The 21,812-nt window shown below is 60.3% G+C and overlaps 2 protein-coding genes across 4 annotated transcripts in view; one reads left to right on the top strand and one right to left on the bottom strand.

Moving 5' to 3' along the window:
• The window catches only part of mtif2 (mitochondrial translational initiation factor 2), a 16,543-nt gene extending 1,644 nt beyond the window's left edge, over positions 1-14,899 (top strand). The window contains exons 4-14 of the mRNA XM_079264446.1: positions 1-63; positions 3,878-4,038; positions 4,311-4,487; positions 5,683-5,822; positions 5,903-6,027; positions 6,336-6,537; positions 9,659-9,911; positions 9,980-10,120; positions 10,192-10,356; positions 10,436-10,576; positions 14,608-14,899. The exon at positions 1-63 is cut by the window's left edge and continues 109 nt beyond it. Coding sequence (XP_079120572.1) covers positions 1-63; positions 3,878-4,038; positions 4,311-4,487; positions 5,683-5,822; positions 5,903-6,027; positions 6,336-6,537; positions 9,659-9,911; positions 9,980-10,120; positions 10,192-10,356; positions 10,436-10,576; positions 14,608-14,777 — 1,738 coding nt within the window. The 3' untranslated portion in view covers positions 14,778-14,899. The remainder of the gene's footprint in view (positions 64-3,877; positions 4,039-4,310; positions 4,488-5,682; positions 5,823-5,902; positions 6,028-6,335; positions 6,538-9,658; positions 9,912-9,979; positions 10,121-10,191; positions 10,357-10,435; positions 10,577-14,607) is intronic.
• The window catches only part of sde2 (SDE2 telomere maintenance homolog (S. pombe)), a 21,007-nt gene continuing 13,939 nt past the window's right edge, over positions 14,745-21,812 (bottom strand). The window contains exons 6-8 of one of the 3 annotated variants that reach the window (XM_079264448.1): positions 15,936-16,049; positions 15,552-15,705; positions 14,745-15,088 (exon numbers count right to left, since the gene is read on the bottom strand). In XM_079264448.1, coding sequence (XP_079120574.1) covers positions 14,894-15,088; positions 15,552-15,705; positions 15,936-16,049 — 463 coding nt within the window. In that variant the 3' untranslated portion in view covers positions 14,745-14,893. Of the gene's footprint in view, positions 15,092-15,160; positions 15,457-15,551; positions 15,706-15,935; positions 16,050-21,812 lie in introns of those variants that run through there. The other 2 variants (XM_079264447.1, XM_079264449.1) reach the window with 2 other exon arrangements.

The raw sequence follows: 21,812 nt of genomic DNA on the forward strand, positions 1-21,812 counted from the left end.
GAAGTTCAGATGGGCCAGACTGAGCGAGACCCGAGAGAGACCCAACAGAGACGTCCAGCGGAGGTAAGGTCTGATCCCAGGTCACAGAAAAAAACGACCAATCAGAACACAGCTGTCGACCGACTGGTGGCGGCGGGTCTGTATCAGGTCTGTAGACCGACTGGTGGCGGCGGGTCTGTATCAGGTCTGTAGACCGACCGGTGGCGGCGGGTCTGTATCAGGTCTGTAGACCGACCGGTGGCGGCGGGTCTGTATCAGGTCTGTAGACCGACCGGTGGCGGCGGGTCTGTATCAGGTCTGTCGACCGACCGGTGGCGGCGGGTCTGTATCAGGTCTGTCGACCGACCGGTGGCGGCGGGTCTGTATCAGGTCTGTCGACCGACCGGTGGCGGCGGGTCTGTATCAGGTCTGTAGACCGGCCGGCGGCGGCGGGTCTGTATCAGGTCTGTAGACCGGCCGGCGGCGGCGGGTCTGTATCAGGTCTGTAGACCGACCGGCGGCGGCGGGTCTGTATCAGGTCTGTAGACCGACCGGTGGCGGCGGGTCTGTATCAGGTCTGTAGACCGGCCGGCGGCGGGTCTGTATCAGGTCTGTAGACCGACCGGTGGCGGCGGGTCTGTATCAGGTCTGTAGACCGACCGGTGGCGGCGGGTCTGTATCAGGTCTGTAGACCGGCCGGTGGCGGCGGGTCTGTAGACCGACCGGTGGCGGCGGGTCTGTATCAGGTCTGTAGACCGGCCGGCGGCGGCGGGTCTGTATCAGGTCTGTAGACCGACCGGTGGCGGCGGGTCTGTAGACCGACCGGTGGCGGCGGGTCTGTATCAGGTCTGTAGACCGGCCGGTGGCGGCGGGTCTGTATCAGGTCTGTAGACCGGCCGGTGGCGGCGGGTCTGTATCAGGTCTGTAGACCGGCCGGTGGCGGCGGGTCTGTATCAGGTCTGTAGACCGACCGGTGGCGGCGGGTCTGTATCAGGTCTGTAGACCGACCGGTGGCGGCGGGTCTGTATCAGGTCTGTAGACCGACCGGTGGCGGCGGGTCTGTATCAGGTCTGTAGACCGGCCGGTGGCGGCGGGTCTGTATCAGGTCTGTAGACCGGCCGGCGGCGGCGGGTCTGTATCAGGTCTGTAGACCGACCGGTGGCGGCGGGTCTGTAGACCGACCGGTGGCGGCGGGTCTGTATCAGGTCTGTAGACCGGCCGGTGGCGGCGGGTCTGTAGACCGACCGGTGGCGGCGGGTCTGTATCAGGTCTGTAGACCGACCGGTGGCGGCGGGTCTGTATCAGGTCTGTAGACCGGCCGGTGGCGGCGGGTCTGTATCAGGTCTGTAGACCGGCCGGTGGCGGCGGGTCTGTATCAGGTCTGTAGACCGACCGGTGGCGGCGGGTCTGTATCAGGTCTGTAGACCGACCGGTGGCGGCGGGTCTGTATCAGGTCTGTAGACCGGCCGGTGGCGGCGGGTCTGTATCAGGTCTGTAGACCGACCGGTGGCGGCGGGTCTGTATCAGGTCTGTAGACCGACCGGTGGCGGCGGGTCTGTATCAGGTCTGTAGACCGACCGGTGGCGGCGGGTCTGTATCAGGTCTGTAGACCGACCGGTGGCGGCGGGTCTGTATCAGGTCTGTAGACCGGCCGGTGGCGGCGGGTCTGTATCAGGTCTGTAGACCGGCCGGTGGCGGCGGGTCTGTATCAGGTCTGTAGACCGACCGGTGGCGGCGGGTCTGTATCAGGTCTGTAGACCGGCCGGTGGCGGCGGGTCTGTATCAGGTCTGTAGACCGGCCGGTGGCGGCGGGTCTGTATCAGGTCTGTAGACCGACCGGTGGCGGCGGGTCTGTAGACCGGCCGGTGGCGGCGGGTCTGTATCAGGTCTGTAGACCGACCGGTGGCGGCGGGTCTGTATCAGGTCTGTAGACCGGCCGGTGGCGGCGGGTCTGTAGACCGACCGGTGGCGGCGGGTCTGTATCAGGTCTGTAGACCGACCGGTGGCGGCGGGTCTGTATCAGGTCTGTAGACCGACCGGTGGCGGCGGGTCTGTATCAGGTCTGTAGACCGGCCGGCGGCGGCGGGTCTGTATCAGGTCTGTAGACCGACCGGTGGCGGCGGGTCTGTAGACCGACCGGTGGCGGCGGGTCTGTATCAGGTCTGTAGACCGGCCGGTGGCGGCGGGTCTGTATCAGGTCTGTAGACCGGCCGGTGGCGGCGGGTCTGTATCAGGTCTGTAGACCGACCGGTGGCGGCGGGTCTGTATCAGGTCTGTAGACCGGCCGGTGGCGGCGGGTCTGTATCAGGTCTGTAGACCGACCGGTGGCGGCGGGTCTGTATCAGGTCTGTAGACCGACCGGTGGCGGCGGGTCTGTATCAGGTCTGTAGACCGGCCGGCGGCGGCGGGTCTGTATCAGGTCTGTAGACCGACCGGTGGCGGCGGGTCTGTAGACCGACCGGTGGCGGCGGGTCTGTATCAGGTCTGTAGACCGGCCGGTGGCGGCGGGTCTGTAGACCGACCGGTGGCGGCGGGTCTGTATCAGGTCTGTAGACCGACCGGTGGCGGCGGGTCTGTATCAGGTCTGTAGACCGGCCGGTGGCGGCGGGTCTGTATCAGGTCTGTAGACCGACCGGTGGCGGCGGGTCTGTATCAGGTCTGTAGACCGACCGGTGGCGGCGGGTCTGTATCAGGTCTGTAGACCGGCCGGTGGCGGCGGGTCTGTATCAGGTCTGTAGACCGGCCGGTGGCGGCGGGTCTGTATCAGGTCTGTAGACCGGCCGGTGGCGGCGGGTCTGTATCAGGTCTGTAGACCGACCGGTGGCGGCGGGTCTGTATCAGGTCTGTAGACCGACCGGTGGCGGCGGGTCTGTATCAGGTCTGTAGACCGACCGGTGGCGGCGGGTCTGTATCAGGTCTGTAGACCGACCGGTGGCGGCGGGTCTGTATCAGGTCTGTAGACCGACCGGTGGCGGCGGGTCTGTATCAGGTCTGTAGACCGGCCGGTGGCGGCGGGTCTGTAGACCGACCGGTGGCGGCGGGTCTGTATCAGGTCTGTAGACCGGCCGGCGGCGGCGGGTCTGTATCAGGTCTGTAGACCGACCGGTGGCGGCGGGTCTGTATCAGGTCTGTAGACCGACCGGTGGCGGCGGGTCTGTATCAGGTCTGTAGACCGGCCGGTGGCGGCGGGTCTGTATCAGGTCTGTAGACCGGCCGGTGGCGGCGGGTCTGTATCAGGTCTGTAGACCGACCGGTGGCGGCGGGTCTGTAGACCGGCCGGTGGCGGCGGGTCTGTATCAGGTCTGTAGACCGACCGGTGGCGGCGGGTCTGTATCAGGTCTGTAGACCGGCCGGCGGCGGCGGGTCTGTATCAGGTCTGTAGACCGGCCGGCGGCGGCGGGTCTGTATCAGGTCTGTAGACCGGCCGGCGGCGGCGGGTCTGTATCAGGTCTGTAGACCGGCCGGCGGCGGCGGGTCTGTATCAGGTCTGTAGACCGGCCGGTGGCGGCGGGTCTGTATCAGGTCTGTAGACCGGCCGGTGGCGGCGGGTCTGTATCAGGTCTGTAGACCGACCGGTGGCGGCGGGTCTGTATCAGGTCTGTAGACCGACCGGTGGCGGCGGGTCTGTATCAGGTCTGTAGACCGACCGGTGGCGGCGGGTCGGTATCAGGTCTGTAGACCGACCGGTGGCGGCGGGTCGGTATCAGGTCTGTAGACCGACTGGTGGCGGCGGGTCTGTATCAGGTCTGTAGACCGACTGGTGGCGGCGGGTCTGTATCAGGTCTGTAGACCGACCGGTGGCGGCGGGTCTGTATCAGGTCTGTAGACCGACTGGTGGCGGCGGGTCTGTATCAGGTCTGTCGACCGATCAATCACTGGCTAACCTCTGGCCCTTCAGACCGCCAGCAGACCCCTCCCTCCTGGTGAACCGGCCCCCGGTGGTCACCATCATGGGTCACGTGGACCACGGGAAGACCACGCTGCTGGACAGCCTGAGGAAGAGCCAGATCGTGTCCACGGAGGCCGGCGGCATCACGCAGCACATCGGAGCCTTTCGGGGTAAAAACCTTGTTCAAACTTTATCAACACAAATCCACGGACACCAGGAGGGTCAGAGTCCGGTCCTTCAGGCCGGTATCCGTCATGTTTCGGTTGTTTCCCTACTCCAACACACTTGATTAACATCAAAGGGCTCCAACAACGTCTTGTCAACCTGTTGATGAATTTCCGTCAGGTGTGTTGGAGCAGGGAGACCACTAACACCTGCAGGAAACTGGTCCGATACCTGAACCCGTTGGAGCAGAAGCTGAAGCTTTCCTGTTCTCTTCCAGTCCAGCTGCCGACTGGGGAGAAGATCACCTTCCTGGACACACCTGGTCATGCCGCCTTTTCCTCCATGAGAGCACGCGGCGCCAGCGCCACCGACATCGTCATCCTGGTGGTGGCGGCTGACGATGGCGTCATGGACCAGACCGTGGAGTCCATCCAGCACGCCAAGACGGCCAAAGGTTGGAGTTCCACCTGACAGTCAATGATGAGGGTTTAAAGACCTGCCGATGGATCTGGTTTCTAATGTTTCTATTTGTTGTCCCCGTCCCACTGCCTGCCCTCCCGTCCCACTGCCTGCCTCCCGTCCCACTGCCTGCCTCCCCGTCCCACTGCCTGCCCTCCCGTCCCACTGCCTGCCTCCCGTCCCACTGCCTGCCTCCCGTCCCACTGCCTGCCCTCCCGTCCCACTGCCTGCCCTCCCGTCCCACTGCCTCCCGTCCCACTGCCTGCCCTCCCGTCCCACTGCCTGCCTCCCGTCCCACTGCCTGCCCTCCCGTCCCACTGCCTGCCTCCCGTCCCACTGCCTGCCTCCCGTCCCACTGCCTGCCCTCCCGTCCCACTGCCTGCCCTCCCGTCCCACTGCCTCCCGTCCCACTGCCTGCCCTCCCGTCCCACTGCCTGCCCTCCCGTCCCACTGCCTCCCGTCCCACTGCCTGCCTCCCCGTCCCACTGCCTGCCTCCCCGTCCCACTGCCTGCCCCCCCGTCCCACTGCCTGCCCCCCCGTCCCACTGCCTGCCCCCCCGTCCCACTGCCTGCCTCCCGTCCCACGGCCTGCCACCCGTCCCACTGCCTGCCCCCCCGTCCCACTGCCTGCCCTCCCGTCCCACTGCCTGCCTCCCGTCCCACTGCCTGCCTCCCCGTCCCACTGCCTGCCTCCCGTCCCACTGCCTGCCTCCCGTCCCACTGCCTGCCTCCCCGTCCCACTGCCTGCCTCCCGTCCCACTGCCTGCCCTCCCGTCCCACTGCCTGCCCTCCCGTCCCACTGCCTGCCTCCCCGTCCCACTGCCTGCCCTCCCGTCCCACTGCCTCCCGTCCCACTGCCTGCCTCCCCGTCCCACTGCCTGCCTCCCGTCCCACTGCCTGCCTCCCCGTCCCACTGCCTGCCCCCCCGTCCCACTGCCTGCCCCCCCGTCCCACTGCCTGCCTCCCGTCCCACGGCCTGCCACCCGTCCCACGGCCTGCCCCCCCGTCCCACTGCCTGCCCCCCCGTCCCACTGCCTGCCTCCCGTCCCACTGCCTGCCCTCCCGTCCCACTGCCTGCCCCCCCGTCCCACTGCCTGCCTCCCGTCCCACTGCCTGCCTCCCGTCCCACTGCCTGCCTCCCCGTCCCACTGCCTGCCTCCCGTCCCACTGCCTGCCCCCCCGCGTCCCAGTCCCCATCATCGTGGCGGTGAACAAGTGCGACAAGCCCCAGTCGGACCCTCATCGGGTCAAACAGGACCTCCTGACCCACGACGTGGTCTGTGAGGAGTTCGGAGGAGACGTTCAGGCCGTCCACATCTCGGCTCTGAAGGTGATCCGGTCGACCCGTCAGAAGTTAGATCCTCACGGCTGGAGGTGATGCGATGTAACTGATGATGTCACTGTTACCAGGGCGACAACCTGCTGGCTCTAGTGGAGGCGACGGTGGCGCTGGCGGAGGTTCTGGAGCTGAAGGCGGAGCCCGGCGGTCCGGTGGAGGGTCTCATCATCGAGAGCCGGACAGATAAGGGCAAAGGGTGACTAACCTCTATATGCATGGCCCGGTTCATGGCCCGGTTCATGGCCCGGTTCTATGGCCCGGTTCTATGGCCCGGTTCTATGGCCCGGTTCCATGGCCTGGTTCCGCGACCCGGTTCATGGCCCGGTTCATGGCCCGGTTCTATGGCCTGGTTCCGCGACCCGGTTCATGGCCCGGTTCATGGCCTGGTTCATGGCCCGGTTCATGGCCCGGTTCCATGGCCCGGTTCTGTAGAACCAGTTCTAAAGCTTGGCCCTGTAGAACCCTCCGGACCGGTTCTGTATGTGACCCCGCTCCTCTCTGCAGTCCTGTAACGACGGCCATCGTCCAGCGGGGGACGCTGAGGCGCGGCTGCGTCCTGGTGGCGGGTCGGTGTTGGGCCAAAGTCCGCTTCCTGTTCGACGAGAACGGCCAGGCGGCGGCGGCGGCGCCCGGCGAGGCCGTGGAGGTGGTGGGATGGAAGGACCTGCCGCCCGCTGGGGAGACCATGCTGGAGGTGGAGTCCGAGGTGAGGACACCTGGAATGATTTCCAGGACACTCCAGGAGTTTCCAGGTGCTCCAGGACATTCCAGGAGTTTCCAGGTGCTCCAGGACATTCCAGGAGTTTCCAGGTGCTCCAGGACATTCCAGGAGTTTCCAGGTGCTCCAGGACACTCCAGGAGTTTCCAGGTGCTCCAGGACATTCCAGGAGTTTCCAGGTGCTCCAGGACACTCCAGGAGTTTCCAGGTGCTCCAGGACATTCCAGGAGTTTCCAGGTGCTCCAGGACATTCCAGGAGTTTCCAGGTGCTCCAGGACACTCCAGGAGTTTCCAGGTGCTCCAGGACACTCCAGGAGTTTCCAGGTGCTCCAGGACATTCCAGGAGTTTCCAGGTGCTCCAGGACATTCCAGGAGTTTCCAGGTGCTACAGGACACTCCAGGAGTTTCCAGGTGCTCCAGGACATTCCAGGAGTTTCCAGGTGCTCCAGGACATTCCAGGAGTTTCCAGGTGCTCCAGGACACTCCAGGAGTTTCCAGGTGCTCCAGGACACTCCAGGAGTTTCCAGGTGCTCCAGGACATTCCAGGAGTTTCCAGGTGCTCCAGGACACTCCAGGAGTTTCCAGGTGCTCCAGGACACTCCAGGAGTTTCCAGGTGCTCCAGGACACTCCAGGAGTTTCCAGGTGCTCCAGGACATTCCAGGAGTTTCCAGGTGCTCCAGGACATTCCAGGAGTTTCCAGGTGCTACAGGACACTCCAGGAGTTTCCAGGTGCTCCAGGACACTCCAGGAGTTTCCAGGTGCTCCAGGACACTCCAGGAGTTTCCAGGTGCTCCAGGACATTCCAGGAGTTTCCAGGTGCTCCAGGACATTCCAGGAGTTTCCAGGTGCTCCAGGACATTCCAGGAGTTTCCAGGTGCTCCAGGACATTCCAGGAGTTTCCAGGTGCTCCAGGACATTCCAGGAGTTTCCAGGTGCTCCAGGACACTCCAGGAGTTTCCAGGTGCTCCAGGACACTCCAGGAGTTTCCAGGTGCTCCAGGACATTCCAGGAGTTTCCAGGTGCTCCAGGACACTCCAGGAGTTTCCAGGTGCTCCAGGACATTCCAGGAGTTTCCAGGTGCTCCAGGACACTCCAGGAGTTTCCAGGTGCTCCAGGACACTCCAGGAGTTTCCAGGTGCTCCAGGACATTCCAGGAGTTTCCAGGTGCTCCAGGACACTCCAGGAGTTTCCAGGTGCTCCAGGACACTCCAGGAGTTTCCAGGTGCTCCAGGACACTCCAGGAGTTTCCAGGTGCTCCAGGACACTCCAGGAGTTTCCAGGTGCTCCAGGACATTCCAGGAGTTTCCAGGTGCTCCAGGACACTCCAGGAGTTTCCAGGTGCTCCAGGACACTCCAGGAGTTTCCAGGTGCTCCAGGACACTCCAGGAGTTTCCAGGTGCTCCAGGACACTCCAGGAGTTTCCAGGTGCTCCAGGACACTCCAGGAGTTTCCAGGTGCTCCAGGACACTCCAGGAGTTTCCAGGTGCTCCAGGACACTCCAGGAGTTTCCAGGTGCTCCAGGACATTCCAGGAGTTTCCAGGTGCTCCAGGACACTCCAGGAGTTTCCAGGTGCTCCAGGACATTCCAGGAGTTTCCAGGTGCTCCAGGACATTCCAGGAGTTTCCAGGTGCTCCAGGACATTCCAGGAGTTTCCAGGTGCTCCAGGACACTCCAGGAGTTTCCAGGTGCTCCAGGACATTCCAGGAGTTTCCAGGTGCTCCAGGACACTCCAGGAGTTTCCAGGTGCTCCAGGACACTCCAGGAGTTTCCAGGTGCTCCAGGACATTCCAGGAGTTTCCAGGTGCTCCAGGACATTCCAGGAGTTTCCAGGTGCTCCAGGACATTCCAGGAGTTTCCAGGTGCTCCAGGACATTCCAGGAGTTTCCAGGTGCTCCAGGACACTCCAGGAGTTTCCAGGTGCTCCAGGACACTCCAGGAGTTTCCAGGTGCTCCAGGACACTCCAGGAGTTTCCAGGTGCTCCAGGACACTCCAGGAGTTTCCAGGTGCTACAGGACACTCCAGGAGTTTCCAGGTGCTACAGGACACTCCAGGAGTTTCCAGGTGCTCCAGGACACTCCAGGAGTTTCCAGGTGCTCCAGGACACTCCAGGAGTTTCCAGGTGCTCCAGGACACTCCAGGAGTTTCCAGGTGCTCCAGGACACTCCAGGAGTTTCCAGGTGCTCCAGGACATTCCAGGAGTTTCCAGGTGCTCCAGGACACTCCAGGAGTTTCCAGGTGCTCCAGGACATTCCAGGAGTTTCCAGGTGCTCCAGGACATTCCAGGAGTTTCCAGGTGCTCCAGGACACTCCAGGAGTTTCCAGGTGCTCCAGGACACTCCAGGAGTTTCCAGGTGCTCCAGGACATTCCAGGAGTTTCCAGGTGCTCCAGGACATTCCAGGAGTTTCCAGGTGCTCCAGGACACTCCAGGAGTTTCCAGGTGCTACAGGACACTCCAGGAGTTTCCAGGTGCTACAGGACACTCCAGGAGTTTCCAGGTGCTCCAGGACACTCCAGGAGTTTCCAGGTGCTCCAGGACACTCCAGGAGTTTCCAGGTGCTCCAGGACACTCCAGGAGTTTCCAGGTGCTCCAGGACATTCCAGGAGTTTCCAGGTGCTCCAGGACACTCCAGGAGTTTCCAGGTGCTCCAGGACACTCCAGGAGTTTCCAGGTGCTCCAGGACACTCCAGGAGTTTCCAGGTGCTCCAGGACACTCCAGGAGTTTCCAGGTGCTCCAGGACATTCCAGGAGTTTCCAGGTGCTCCAGGACACTCCAGGAGTTTCCAGGTGCTCCAGGACATTCCAGGAGTTTCCAGGTGCTCCAGGACACTCCAGGAGTTTCCAGGTGCTCCAGGACATTCCAGGAGTTTCCAGGTGCTACAGGACACTCCAGGAGTTTCCAGGTGCTCCAGGACATTCCAGGAGTTTCCAGGTGCTCCAGGACACTCCAGGAGTTTCCAGGTGCTCCAGGACATTCCAGGAGTTTCCAGGTGCTACAGGACACTCCAGGAGTTTCCAGGTGCTCCAGGACACTCCAGGAGTTTCCAGGTGCTCCAGGACATTCCAGGAGTTTCCAGGTGTCTAACAGCCCGTTCCTCCTCCTGCAGCAGCGAGCGAGGGAGGCGGTGGAATGGAGGACTCAGGAGGAGGAGCAGCAGAAGCTCCTGGAGGAGCAGACCGCCATCGAGCTGAAGCAGCAGCAGCACCTGGAGCAGTACCGGCAGGAGAGGGCGGGGCTAAGTCACCTGAGCTGGCGCCAGAGGAAGGTGGCGCTGTACCGGGCCAATAAGGCCGCCTTCACCTCCAGACCCAGCGAGAGAACGGAGAGCGAGCAGCTCCGGCTGTCACTCATCGTCAAAGGTAGGCCCCGCCTGCATCATGCTCCGCCCCTGTGATGGCACTTTTACTGAGCCACCCGTGGGGTCCAGGTGACGTGGACGGGTCGGTGGAGACGCTGCTGGACATCCTGGACAGCTACGACGCGCAGCAGCAGTGTCTGATGGACGTGGTCCACTTCGGCATCGGAGACATCTCGGAGAACGACATCAACATGGCGGAAACCTTCGGAGGTACAAGCTGCGCCCAACCCATTCCTTTCATAGGCAGGTTCTGACTCGGTTCCGCGACTCCTCTCACTCAGGGTCCATTTATGGCTTCAACGTAGCGGCCAGCCGCGCCATCCGGACGCTGGCGGCGAAGAAAGGCGTGCCGCTGCGTCTCCACACAGTCATCTACAAGCTGATGGAGGAGCTGAAGGAGGAGCTGAGCGCCAAGCTGCCGCCGATCGTCTCCCACAACGTCATCGGTGAGTCTGCAGAACCATCAGAACCTGGTCCAAAGGTGGTGGCTCGGTCAAAACTTGTTCCTGATCCGGCCCGGTGTAGGTGAGGCCGCGGTTCTGGCCACGTTCAGCGTCTCTGTGGGGAAGAAGGTGGTTCCGGTGGCCGGATGCAGAGTCCAGAAAGGCCAGTTGGACCGGCGCCACAAGTTCAGGCTGGTCCGAGAACGGGACACCGTGTGGGAGGGTGAGTTTAAAACCAGAACTGGATCAGAACCGGGTCGGGCCTCGAGGACCGCAGTCCTGCAATTTTCACTGTGTCCGTGATTCAACACATCAGACTCCAACAGCCTTTGAAGGTCTGCGTTGGAGCAGGGATGCATGGAAAAGCGTCAGGATTGTGTTCCTGGAGGAGCACAGCGGGACACCGCTGCAATGATCTCATTACGGTTTATTTAAGTACTAATATTGATTTCTGGAATAATCGGACGTCTTAGGTGTGTCGACCCGCAGATCGCCTTTTTCTGTTTAGATCTTAGCATGTGCACAAAAAATCCCTTTCATGGAGAAAAAAGCATGAAGTAGCAGGAAAGGCTCTCCAGTTAGCAAATCACGCTAAAACCGCAGACTCTCCAGTTAGAAGCTAACACTAAAACCGCAGGCTCTCCAGTTAGAAGCTAACGCTAAAACCGCAGGCTCTCCAGTTAGCAGCTCACGCTAAAACCGCAGGCTCTCCAGTTAGCAGCTAACGCTAATGCCGCAGGCTCTCCAGTTAGCAAATCACGCTAAAACCGCAGGCTGTCCAGTTAGAAGCTAACGCTAAAACCGCAGGCTCTCCAGTTAGAAGCTAACGCTAAAACCGCAGGCTCTCCAGTTAGCAGCTCACGCTAAAACCGCAGGCTCTCCAGTTAGCAGCTAACGCTAATGCCGCAGGCTCTCCAGTTAGCAAATCACGCTAAAACCGCAGGCTCTCCAGTTAGAAGCTAACGCTAAAACCGCAGGCTCTCCAGTTAGCAGCTAACACTAATGCCACAGGCTCTCCAGTTAGCAGCTAACGCTAATGCCGCAGGCTCTCCAGTTAGCAAATCATGCTAAAACCGCAGGCTCTCCAGTTAGCAGCTGACGCTAAAACCGCAGGCTCTCCAGTTAGAAACTAACGCTAAAGCCGCAGCCTCTCCAGTTAGCAGCTAATGCCGCAGGCTCTCCTGTTAGCAGCTAACGCTAATGCCGCAGGCTCTCCAGTTAGCAAATCACGCTAAAACCGCAGGCTCTCCAGTTAGCAGCTCACGCTAAAACCGCAGGCTCTCCAGTTAGCAGCTAACGCTAAAACCGCAGGCTCTCCAGTTAGACGCTAACGCTAAAACCGCAGCCTCTCCAGTTAGCAGCTTACACTAGAACCGCAGGCTCTCCAGTTAGAAGCCAACGCTAAAACCGCAGGCTCTCCAGATAGCAGCTAACGCTAAAGCCGCAGGCTCTGCAGTTAGCAGCTCACAATAAAGCCGCAGGCTCTCCAGTTAGCAGCTCACGCTAATGCCGCAGGCTCTCCAGTTAGCAGCTCACGCTAAAACCGCAGCCTCTCCAGTTAGCAGCTGACGCTAAAACCGCAGGCTCTCCAGTTAGCAGCCGACGCTAAAGCCGCAGCCTCTCCAGTTAGCAGCTCACAATAAAGCCGCAGGCTCTCCAGTTAGCAAATCATGCTAAAACCGCAGGCTCTCCAGCTAGAAGCCAACGCTAAAACCGCAGGCTCTCCAGTTAGAAGCTAACGCTAAAACCGCAGGCTCTCCAGTTAGCAGCCGACGCTAAAGCCGCAGGCTCTCCAGTTAGCAGCTTACAATAAAGCCGCGGCTTTCCAGTTAGCAGCCGACGCTAAAACCGCCGGCTCTCCAATTAGCAGCTCACGCTAAAACCGCAGGCTCTCCAGTTAGCAGCTCACGCTAATGCCGCAGGCTCTCCAGTTAGCAGCTAACGCTAATGCCGCAGGCTCTCCAGTTAGCAGCTCACGCTAAAACCGCAGGCTCTCCAGTTAGCAGCCGACGCTAAAGCCGCAGCCTCTCCAGTTAGCAGCTAATGCCGCAGGCTCTCCAGTTAGCAGCTAATGCCGCAGGCTCTCCAGTTAGCAGCTAACGCTAATGCCGCAGGCTCTCCAGTTAGCAAATCACGCTAAAACCGCAGGTTCTCCAGTTAGAAGCTAACGCTAAAACCGCAGCCTCTCCAGTTAGAAGCTAACGCTAATGCCGCAGGCTCTCCAGTTAGAAGCTAACGCTAATGCCGCAGGCTCTCCAGTTAGCAGCTTACAATAAAGCCGCAGGCTCTCCAATTAGAAGCTAACGTTAAAGCCGCAGGCTCTCCAGTTAGCAGCTCACGCTAAAGCCGCAGCCTCTCCAGTTAGCAGCTCACAATAAAGCCGCAGGCTCTCCAGTTAGCAAATCACGCTAAAAACGCAGGCTCTCCAGTTAGAAGCTAACGCTAAAGCCGCAGCCTCTCCAGTTAGCAGCCGACGCTAAAGCCGCAGGCTCTCCAGTTAGCAGCTCACAATAAAGCCGCAGGCTCTCCAGTTAGCAAATCATGCTAAAACCGCAGGCTCTCCAGCTAGAAGCCAACGCTAAAACCGCAGGCTCTCCAGTTAGAAGCTAACGCTAAAACCGCAGGCTCTCCAGTTAGCAGCCGACGCTAAAGCCGCAGGCTCTCCAGTTAGCAGCTTACAATAAAGCCGCGGCTTTCCAGTTAGCAGCCGACGCTAAAACCGCCGGCTCTCCAATTAGCAGCTCACGCTAAAACCGCAGGCTCTCCAGTTAGCAGCTCACGCTAATGCCGCAGGCTCTCCAGTTAGCAGCTCACGCTAATGCCGCAGGCTCTCCAGTTAGCAGCTAACGCTAATGTCGCAGGCTCTCCAGTTAGCAGCTCACGCTAAAACCGCAGGCTGTCCAGTTAGCAGCTCACGCTAAAACCGCAGGCTGTCCAGTTAGCAGCCGACGCTAAAGCCGCAGCCTCTCCAGTTAGCAGCTAATGCCGCAGGCTCTCCAGTTAGCAGCTAACGCTAATGCCGCAGGCTCTCCAGTTAGCAAATCACGCTAATGCCGCAGGCTCTCCAGTTAGAAGCTAACGCTAAAACCGCAGCCTCTCCAGTTAGAAGCTAACGCTAATGCCGCAGGCTCTCCAGTTAGCAGCTTACAATAAAGCCGCAGGCTCTCCCGTTAGCAGCTAACGCTAAAACCGCAGGCTCTCCAGTTAGCAGCCGACGCTAAAGCCGCAGGCTCTCCAGTTAGCAGCTCACAATAAAGCTGCAGGCTCTCCAGTTAGAAGCCAACGCTAAAACCGCAGGCTCTCCAGTTAGCAGCTAACGCTAAAGCCGCAGGCTCTACAGTTAGCAGCCCACAATAAAGCCGCAGGCTCTCCAATTAGAAGCTAATGTTAAAGCCGCAGGCTCTCCTGTTAGCAGCTAACGCTAAAGCTGCAGCCTCTCCAGTTAGCAGCCGACGCTAAAACCGCAGGCTCTCCAGGTGGCAGCTAACGTTAATGCCGCAGGCTCTCCAGGTGGCAGCTAACGCTAATGCCGCCGGCTCTCCAGTTAGCAGCTCACGCTAATGCCGCCGGCTCTCCAATTAGAAGCTAATGTTAAAGCCGCAGGCTCTCCAGTTAGCAGCTCACAATAAAGCCGCAGACTCCAATTAGAAGCTAACGTTAAAACCGCAGGCTCTCCAGTTAGCAGCTAACGCTACTGCCGCAGGCTCTCCAGTTAGAAGCTAACGCTAATGCCGCAGGCTCTCCAGTTAGCAGCTAACGCTAAAACCGCAGGCTCTCCAGTTAGCAGCTAACGCTAAAACCGCAGGCTCTACAGTTAGCAGCCCACAATAAAGCCGCAGGCTCTCCTGTTAGCAGCTAACGCTAAAGCTGCAGCCTCTCCAGTTAGCAGCCGACGCTAAAACCGCAGGCTCTCCAGTTATGTAATCAGATTACTGGAGGTCGTGTAAGCCGATGAAAAAGTTCTGGAATGGGTCATGGTTTGGTTCTGCTTCTCAGCCTGTGGAAAACCAAACCAGTTCGGCACCAGTCCTGAACCGGAACTGGATTTGACTGACATGCCGGACCTACCGGTTCTAAGACCGGACTGCCAGAACCACATCTTTCAGTCCGGTCTCCAGTAGCTCTCGCATGTTAATCAATTTGGTCCAGTTCTGACTGAGTCCAGCTGGGTTTAATCAGAACCAGTGACTGATCCAGTTGGAGTAGCAGAACCGGACCGGTGCCGGTGGACTAACGCAGGCCCGGTGTCTGCAGGGTTCCTGTCGGCGCTGAAGCACCACAAAGACGAGGTCCAGGTGGTGAAGTCCGGGATGGAATGCGGCCTGTCGGTGGACGGGGACGCCGACTTCAGAACCGGTGATGTCATCGTGTGCTTTGAGGAGGTGGCGGTACCGCAGGTCACATCGTGGGACCCGGGATTCTGATGTGGAACCCATTAATTGGACTCACTTGGTTCTGAGCAGAACTTTAATAAAGCGACACCTGATCAGGTGCTCCATCACAAAACATGAATCAATAAAACAAGTCAGACCCAAGTTTGTCACTTTTTCTTGGGTCTGGCGAGCAGCGCCGGGTCGATCCGGTCCGGACTCAGTCCTCTGACGGCGAAGAGGCGGGCGGCGCGCTCCGACAGCGTCCCTCCGCACTTCAACCCGCGAGACAGAAGTTCCTCCTTCAGGACGTCCAGACCCAGAGACTCCAGCTGTTGGACGGACGAGACCGAGGACAGGTCCAGCTGCTGGGAGAGGAGACCGGACCGGGTCAGAACCACCATCAGCTGGTCGTCTTGGGAACAAGTCAGGTTGTTTGCTGTCGCAATAAAAACTTTTAAACCAAGTTTCTTTCCTCACAAATTTATTCCAGGTTAAAAAACGTAGAACCGGACTGGTGGACCCAGACCGGGTCTACCGGTCTTGGACCTGGAGGGAAACGGACCAGGTCCTAAACCAAGGGACCCTGACTGGTAGACCCGGACAAGGAGACCCAGATCAGTGGACCCGGACCAAGGGAACCGGACCGGGTCCTAGACCAAGGGACCCGGACCGGTGGACATGGACCAAAAGACCCAGATTGGGGGACGTGGATCATAAAAACTTGATTCCACTGTAGAGAAACGTCAACATTTAGTTTTTAGTAAAACATTCTGATGGACAAACCATCTAAGTCCTGGTCCAGGTCCAGCTCTTATCAATACTGACCTTCCGGGTCCCACTGCAGGACTCTGAAGCAGGTTTCTGGTCTTGGGAAGATCTTTGTTTCTGGTCCACAGCGGGTCCAGGTTCTGGTCTCTGGTCCACAGCGGGTTCTGGTCTCTGGTCCACAGCGGGTCCTGGTTCTGGTTCCTGGGAGGAGCTTGATCACAGAACAGAGGAACGTGAGTCAGACTCGGGGTTCTGGTTCAGATATTGATTGATCAGGTTCTAGAAGGATCGATCATGTTGGATGATCAGCTGGAAAGACGTTTCTAACTGGACCAAAACGAGCCGATCGGGTCCGTTCCCTGATCCATCATGGTATTGATCAGTGACTTTTATGGGAACCCATAACAATCGCTGCAGAACCGCAATACGTCGGGTTTCTACCTGCTGCTCGCCTCAGGCTCCTCCCTCTGCATCGTCATGGCAACAGCTGTGCAGTTGGATGAAGACTCTTCACCATCGTCTTCCTCCGAGCTCTGGAGCTCGTCCAGTCCGGTCCTGTAACCACGGCAACAGATACAAACATCATTTACTTATCGTTACCATGGAAACTGCTGTGTGACAACCTGCCAACCGTCAGGTACTGGTCACCATGACAACAGAAATCAGGTTCCTGATCACTAATCGAAAAGCGGATCAATAACTTCTGCTTCTGAGGAACCTGATGGAGACTTTCAGAACCGGACTCCGTGGACCGGATGTGTCGGTTCCATTACGGCAACAGAACCGCCTCCTGGAGACACTGTAACCATGGCAACTACTGTCTGAAGCCACCTCCAGCTTCTGAACGCAAAAAAATAAACAGCAAATGGAGGCTGGAACCCGCTGGTCCACTGGTACGGTGGTCCACTGGAACCTACTGGTACGGTGGTCCACTGGAACCCACTGGTACGGTGGTCCACTGGAACCCACTGGTCCACTGGAACCCACTGGTACGGTGGTCCACTGGTACGGTGGTCCACTGGAACCCACTGGTACGGTGGTCCACTGGAACCCACTGGTACGGTGGTCCACTGGTCCACTGGAACCCACTGGTACGGTGGTCCACTGGTACGGTGGTCCACTGGAACCCACTGGTCCACTGGAACCCACTGGTCCACTGGAACCCACTGGTACGGTGGTCCACTGGAACCCACTGGTACGGTGGTCCACTGGAACCCACTGGTCCACTGGTACGGTGGTCCACTGGTACGGTGGTCCACTGGAACCCACTGGTATGGTGGTCCACTGGAACCCACTGGTCCGGTGGAACCCACTGGAACCCACTGGTCCGGTGGAACCCACTGGTACGGTGGTCCACTGGAACCCACTGGAACGGTGGTCCGGTGGAACCCACTGCTACGGTGGTCCACTGGAACCCACTGACACGGTGGTCCACTGGAACCCACTGGTACGGTGGTCCACTGGAACCCACTGGTCCACTGGAACCCACTGGTACGGTGGTCCACTGGTACGGTGGTCCACTGGAACCCACTGGTCCGGTGGAACCCACTGGTACGGTGGTCCACTGGAACCCACTGACACGGTGGTCCACTGGAACCCACTGGAACCCACTGACACGGTGGTCCACTGGAACCCACTGACACGGTGGTCCACTGGAACCCACTGGTACGGTGGTCCAGTGGTACGGTCGTCCACTGGAACCCACTGGTACGGTGGTCCACTGGTGCGGTGGTCCACTGGAACCCACTGGTACGGTGGTCCACTGGAACCCACTGGTACGGTGGTCCACTGGAACCCACTGGTACGGTGGTCCACTGGAACCCACTGGTCCGGTGGAACCCACTGGAACCCACTGGTCCGGTGGAACCCACTGGAACCCACTGGTCCGGTGGAACCCACTGGTACGGTGGTCCACTGGAACCCACTGGTCCGGTGGAACCCACTGGTCCGGTGGTCCACTGGAACCCACTGGAACGGTGGTCCGGTGGAACCCACTGGTACGGTGGTCCACTGGAACCCACTGGTCCACTGGTACGGTGGTCCACTGGAACCCACTGGTTTGGTGGTCCACTGGAACCCACTGGTTTGGTGGTCCACTGGAACCCACTGGTCCGGTGGAACCCACTGGTACGGTGGTCCACTGGAACCCACTGGAACGGTGGTCCACTGGAACCCACTGGTCCGGTGGAACCCACTGGTACGGTGGTCCACTGGAACCCACTGGAACGGTGGTCCGGTGGAACCCACTGGTACGGTGGTCCACTGGAACCCACTGGTACGGTGGTCCAGTGGTACGGTGGTCCACTGGAACCCACTGGTACGGTGGTCCACTGGTGCGGTGGTCCACTGGAACCCACTGGTACGGTGGTTCACTGGAACCCACTGGTCCACTGGAACCCACTGGTACGGTGGTCCACTGGAACCCACTGGTCCACTGGTACGGTGGTCCACTGGAACCCACTGGTCCGGTGGAACCCACTGGTACGGTGGTCCACTGGAACCCACTGGAACCCACTGACACGGTGGTCCACTGGAACCCACTGACACGGTGGTCCACTGGAACCCACTGGAACCCACTGGTACGGTGGTTCACTGGAACCCACTGGTCCACTGGAACCCACTGGTACGGTGGTCCACTGGAACCCACTGGTCCACTGGTACGGTGGTCCACTGGAACCCACTGGTCCGGTGGAACCCACTGGTACGGTGGTCCACTGGAACCCACTGGAACCCACTGACACGGTGGTCCACTGGAACCCACTGACACGGTGGTCCACTGGAACCCACTGGAACCCACTGGTGCGGTGGTCCACTGGAACCCACTGGTACGGTGGTCCAGTGGTACGGTGGTCCACTGGAACCCACTGGTACGGTGGACCACTGGTGCGGTGGTCCACTGGAACCCACTGGTACGGTGGTCCACTGGAACCCACTGGAACCCACTGGTCCACTGGAACCCACTGGAACCCACTGGTACGGTGGTCCACTGGAACCCACTGGTCCGGTGGAACCCACTGGTACGGTGGTCCACTGGAACCCACTGGTCCGGTGGAACCCACTGGTACGGTGGTCCACTGGAACCCACTGGAACGGTGGTCCGGTGGAACCCACTGGTACGGTGGTCCACTGGAACCCACTGGTACGGTGGTCCACTGGAACCCACTGGTCCGGTGGAACCCACTGGTACGGTGGTCCACTGGAACCCACTGGTCCGGTGGAACCCACTGGTACGGTGGTCCACTGGAACCCACTGGTCCGGTGGAACCCACTGGTACGGTGGTCCACTGGAACCCACTGGAACGGTGGTCCGGTGGAACCCACTGGTGCGGTGGTCCACTGGAACCCACTGGTGCGGTGGAACCCACTGGTACGGTGGTCCACTGGAACCCACTGGTACGGTGGTCCACTGGAACCCACTGGTACGGTGGTCCACTGGAACCCACTGGTACCCACTGGAACCCACTGGTACGGTGGTCCACTGGAACCCACTGGTACGGTGGTCCACTGGAACCCACTGGTACGGTGGTCCACTGGAACCCACTGGTACGGTGGTCCACTGGTGCGGTGGTCCACTGGAACCCACTGGAACCCACTGGTACGGTGGTCCACTGGAACCCACTGGAACCCACTGGTACGGTGGTCCACTGGAACCCACTGGAACCCACTGGTACGGTGGTCCACTGGTACGGTGGTCCACTGGAACCCACTGCTACGGTGGTCCACTGGAACCCACTGGAACCCACTGGTCCACTGGAACCCACTGGAACCCACTGGTGCGGTGGTCCACTGGAACCCACTGGTGCGGTGGTCCACTGGAACCCACTGGTACGGTGGTCCACTGGAACCCACTGGAACCCACTGGTCCACTGGAACCCACTGGCCCACTGGTACGGTGGTCCACTGGAACCCACTGGTCCACTGGAACCCACTGGAACGGTGGTCCGGTGGAACCCACTGGTACGGTGGTCCACTGGAACCCACTGGTACGGTGGTCCAGTGGTACGGTGGTCCACTGGAACCCACTGGTACGGTGGTCCAGTGGTACGGTGGTCCACTGGAACCCACTGGTACGGTGGTCCACTGGAACCCACTGGTGCGGTGGTCCACTGGAACCCACTGGTACGGTGGTCCAGTGGTACGGTGGTCCACTGGAACCCACTGGTACGGTGGTCCACTGGTGCGGTGGTCCACTGGAACCCACTGGTACGGTGGTCCACTGGAACCCACTGGAACCCACTGACACGGTGGTCCACTGGAACCCACTGGTACGGTGGTCCACTGGAACCCACTGGTACGGTGACCCACTGGAACCCACTGGTACCCACTGGAACCCACTGGTACGGTGGTCCACTGGAACCCACTGGAACCCACTGGTACGGTGGTCCACTGGAACCCACTGGTACGGTGGTCCACTGGAACCCACTGGTACGGTGGTCCACTGGAACCCACTGGTACGGTGGTCCACTGGAACCTACTGGTACGGTGGTCCACTGGAACCCACTGGTACGGTGGTCAACTGGAACCCACTGGTACGGTGGTCCACTGGAACCCACTGGTGCGGTGGTCCACTGGAACCCACTGGTACGGTGGTCCAGTGGTCCACTGGAACCCACTGGTACGGTGGTCCACTGGTGCGGTGGTCCACTGGAACCCACTGGTGCGGTTTTCCACTGGAACTCACCGGTACGGTGGTCCACTGGAACCCACTGGAACCCACTGGTACGGTGGTCCACTGGAACCCACTGGTCCACTGGTACGGTGGTCCACTGGAACCCACTGGTCCACTGGTACGGTGGTCCACTGGAACCCACTGGTCCGGTGGAACCCACTGGTACGGTGGTCCACTGGAACCCACTGGAACGGTGGTCCGGTGGAACCCACTGGAACGGTGGTCCGGTGGAACCCACTGGGACGGTGGTCCACTGGAACCCACTGGGACGGTGGTCCACTGGAACCCACTGGTCCACTGGAACCCACTGGTCCACTGGAACCCACTGGTACGGTGGTCCACTGGAACCCACTGGTCCACTGGTACGGTGGTCCACTGGAACCCACTGGTCCGGTGGTCCACCGGAACCCACTGGTCCGGTGGAACCCACTGGTACGGTGGTCCGGTGGAACCCACTGGTACGGTGGTCCACTGGAACCCACTGGTACGGTGGTCCAGTGGTACGGTGGTCCACTGGAACCCACTGGTACGGTGGTCCACTGAAACCCACTGGTCCACTGGAACCCACTGGTACGGTGGTCCACTGGAACCCACTGGTACGGTGGTCCACTGGAACCCACTGGTACGGTGGTCCACTGGAACCCACTGGTACGGTGGTCCACTGGAACCCACTGGTACCCACTGGAACCCACTGGTACGGTGGTCCACTGGAACCCACTGGAACGGTGGTCCGGTGGAACCCACTGGAACGGTGGTCCGGTGGAACCCACTGGAACGGTGGTCCGGTGGAACCCACTGGAACGGTGGTCCGGTGGAACCCACTGGAACGGTGGTCCGGTGGAACCCACTGGGACGGTGGTCCACTGGAACCCACTGGTACGGTGGTCCACTGGAACCCACTGGAACCCACTGGTCCACTGGAACCCACTGGTACGGTGGTCCACTGGAACCCACTGGTCCACTGGTACGGTGGTCCACTGGAACCCACTGGTCCGGTGGAACCCACTGGTACGGTGGTCCGGTGGAACCCACTGGTACGGTGGTCCACTGGAACCCACTGGTACGGTGGTCCAGTGGTATGGTGGTCCACTGGAACCCACTGGTACGGTGGTCCACTGGAACCCACTGGTCCACTGGAACCCACTGGTCCACTGGAACCCACTGGTACGGTGGTCCACTGGAACCCACTGGTACGGTGGTCCACTGGAACCCACTGGTACGGTGGTCCACTGGAACCCACTGGTCCACTGGAACCCACTGGTACGGTGGTCCACTGGAACCCACTGGTACGGTGGTCCACTGGAACCCACTGGTACGGTGGTCCACTGGTCCACTGGAACTCACTGGTACGGTGGTCCACTGGTACGGTGGTCCACTGGAACCCACTGGTCCACTGGAACCCACTGGTACGGTGGTCCACTGGAACCCACTGGAACCCACTGGGCCACTGGTACGGTGGTCCACTGGAACCCACTGGTACGGTGGTCCACTGGAACCCACTGGTCCACTGGAACCCACTGGTACGGTGGTCCACTGGAACCCACTAGTCCACTGGTACGGTGGTCCACTGGAACCCACTGGTATGGTGGTCCACTGGAACCCACTGGTCCGGTGGAACCCACTGGTACGGTGGTCCACTGGAACCCACT

The sequence above is a fragment of the Telmatherina bonti genome (assembly GCF_933228915.1).
Source record: "Telmatherina bonti genome assembly, chromosome: 3".
Taxonomy (NCBI): domain Eukaryota; kingdom Metazoa; phylum Chordata; class Actinopteri; order Atheriniformes; family Telmatherinidae; genus Telmatherina; species Telmatherina bonti.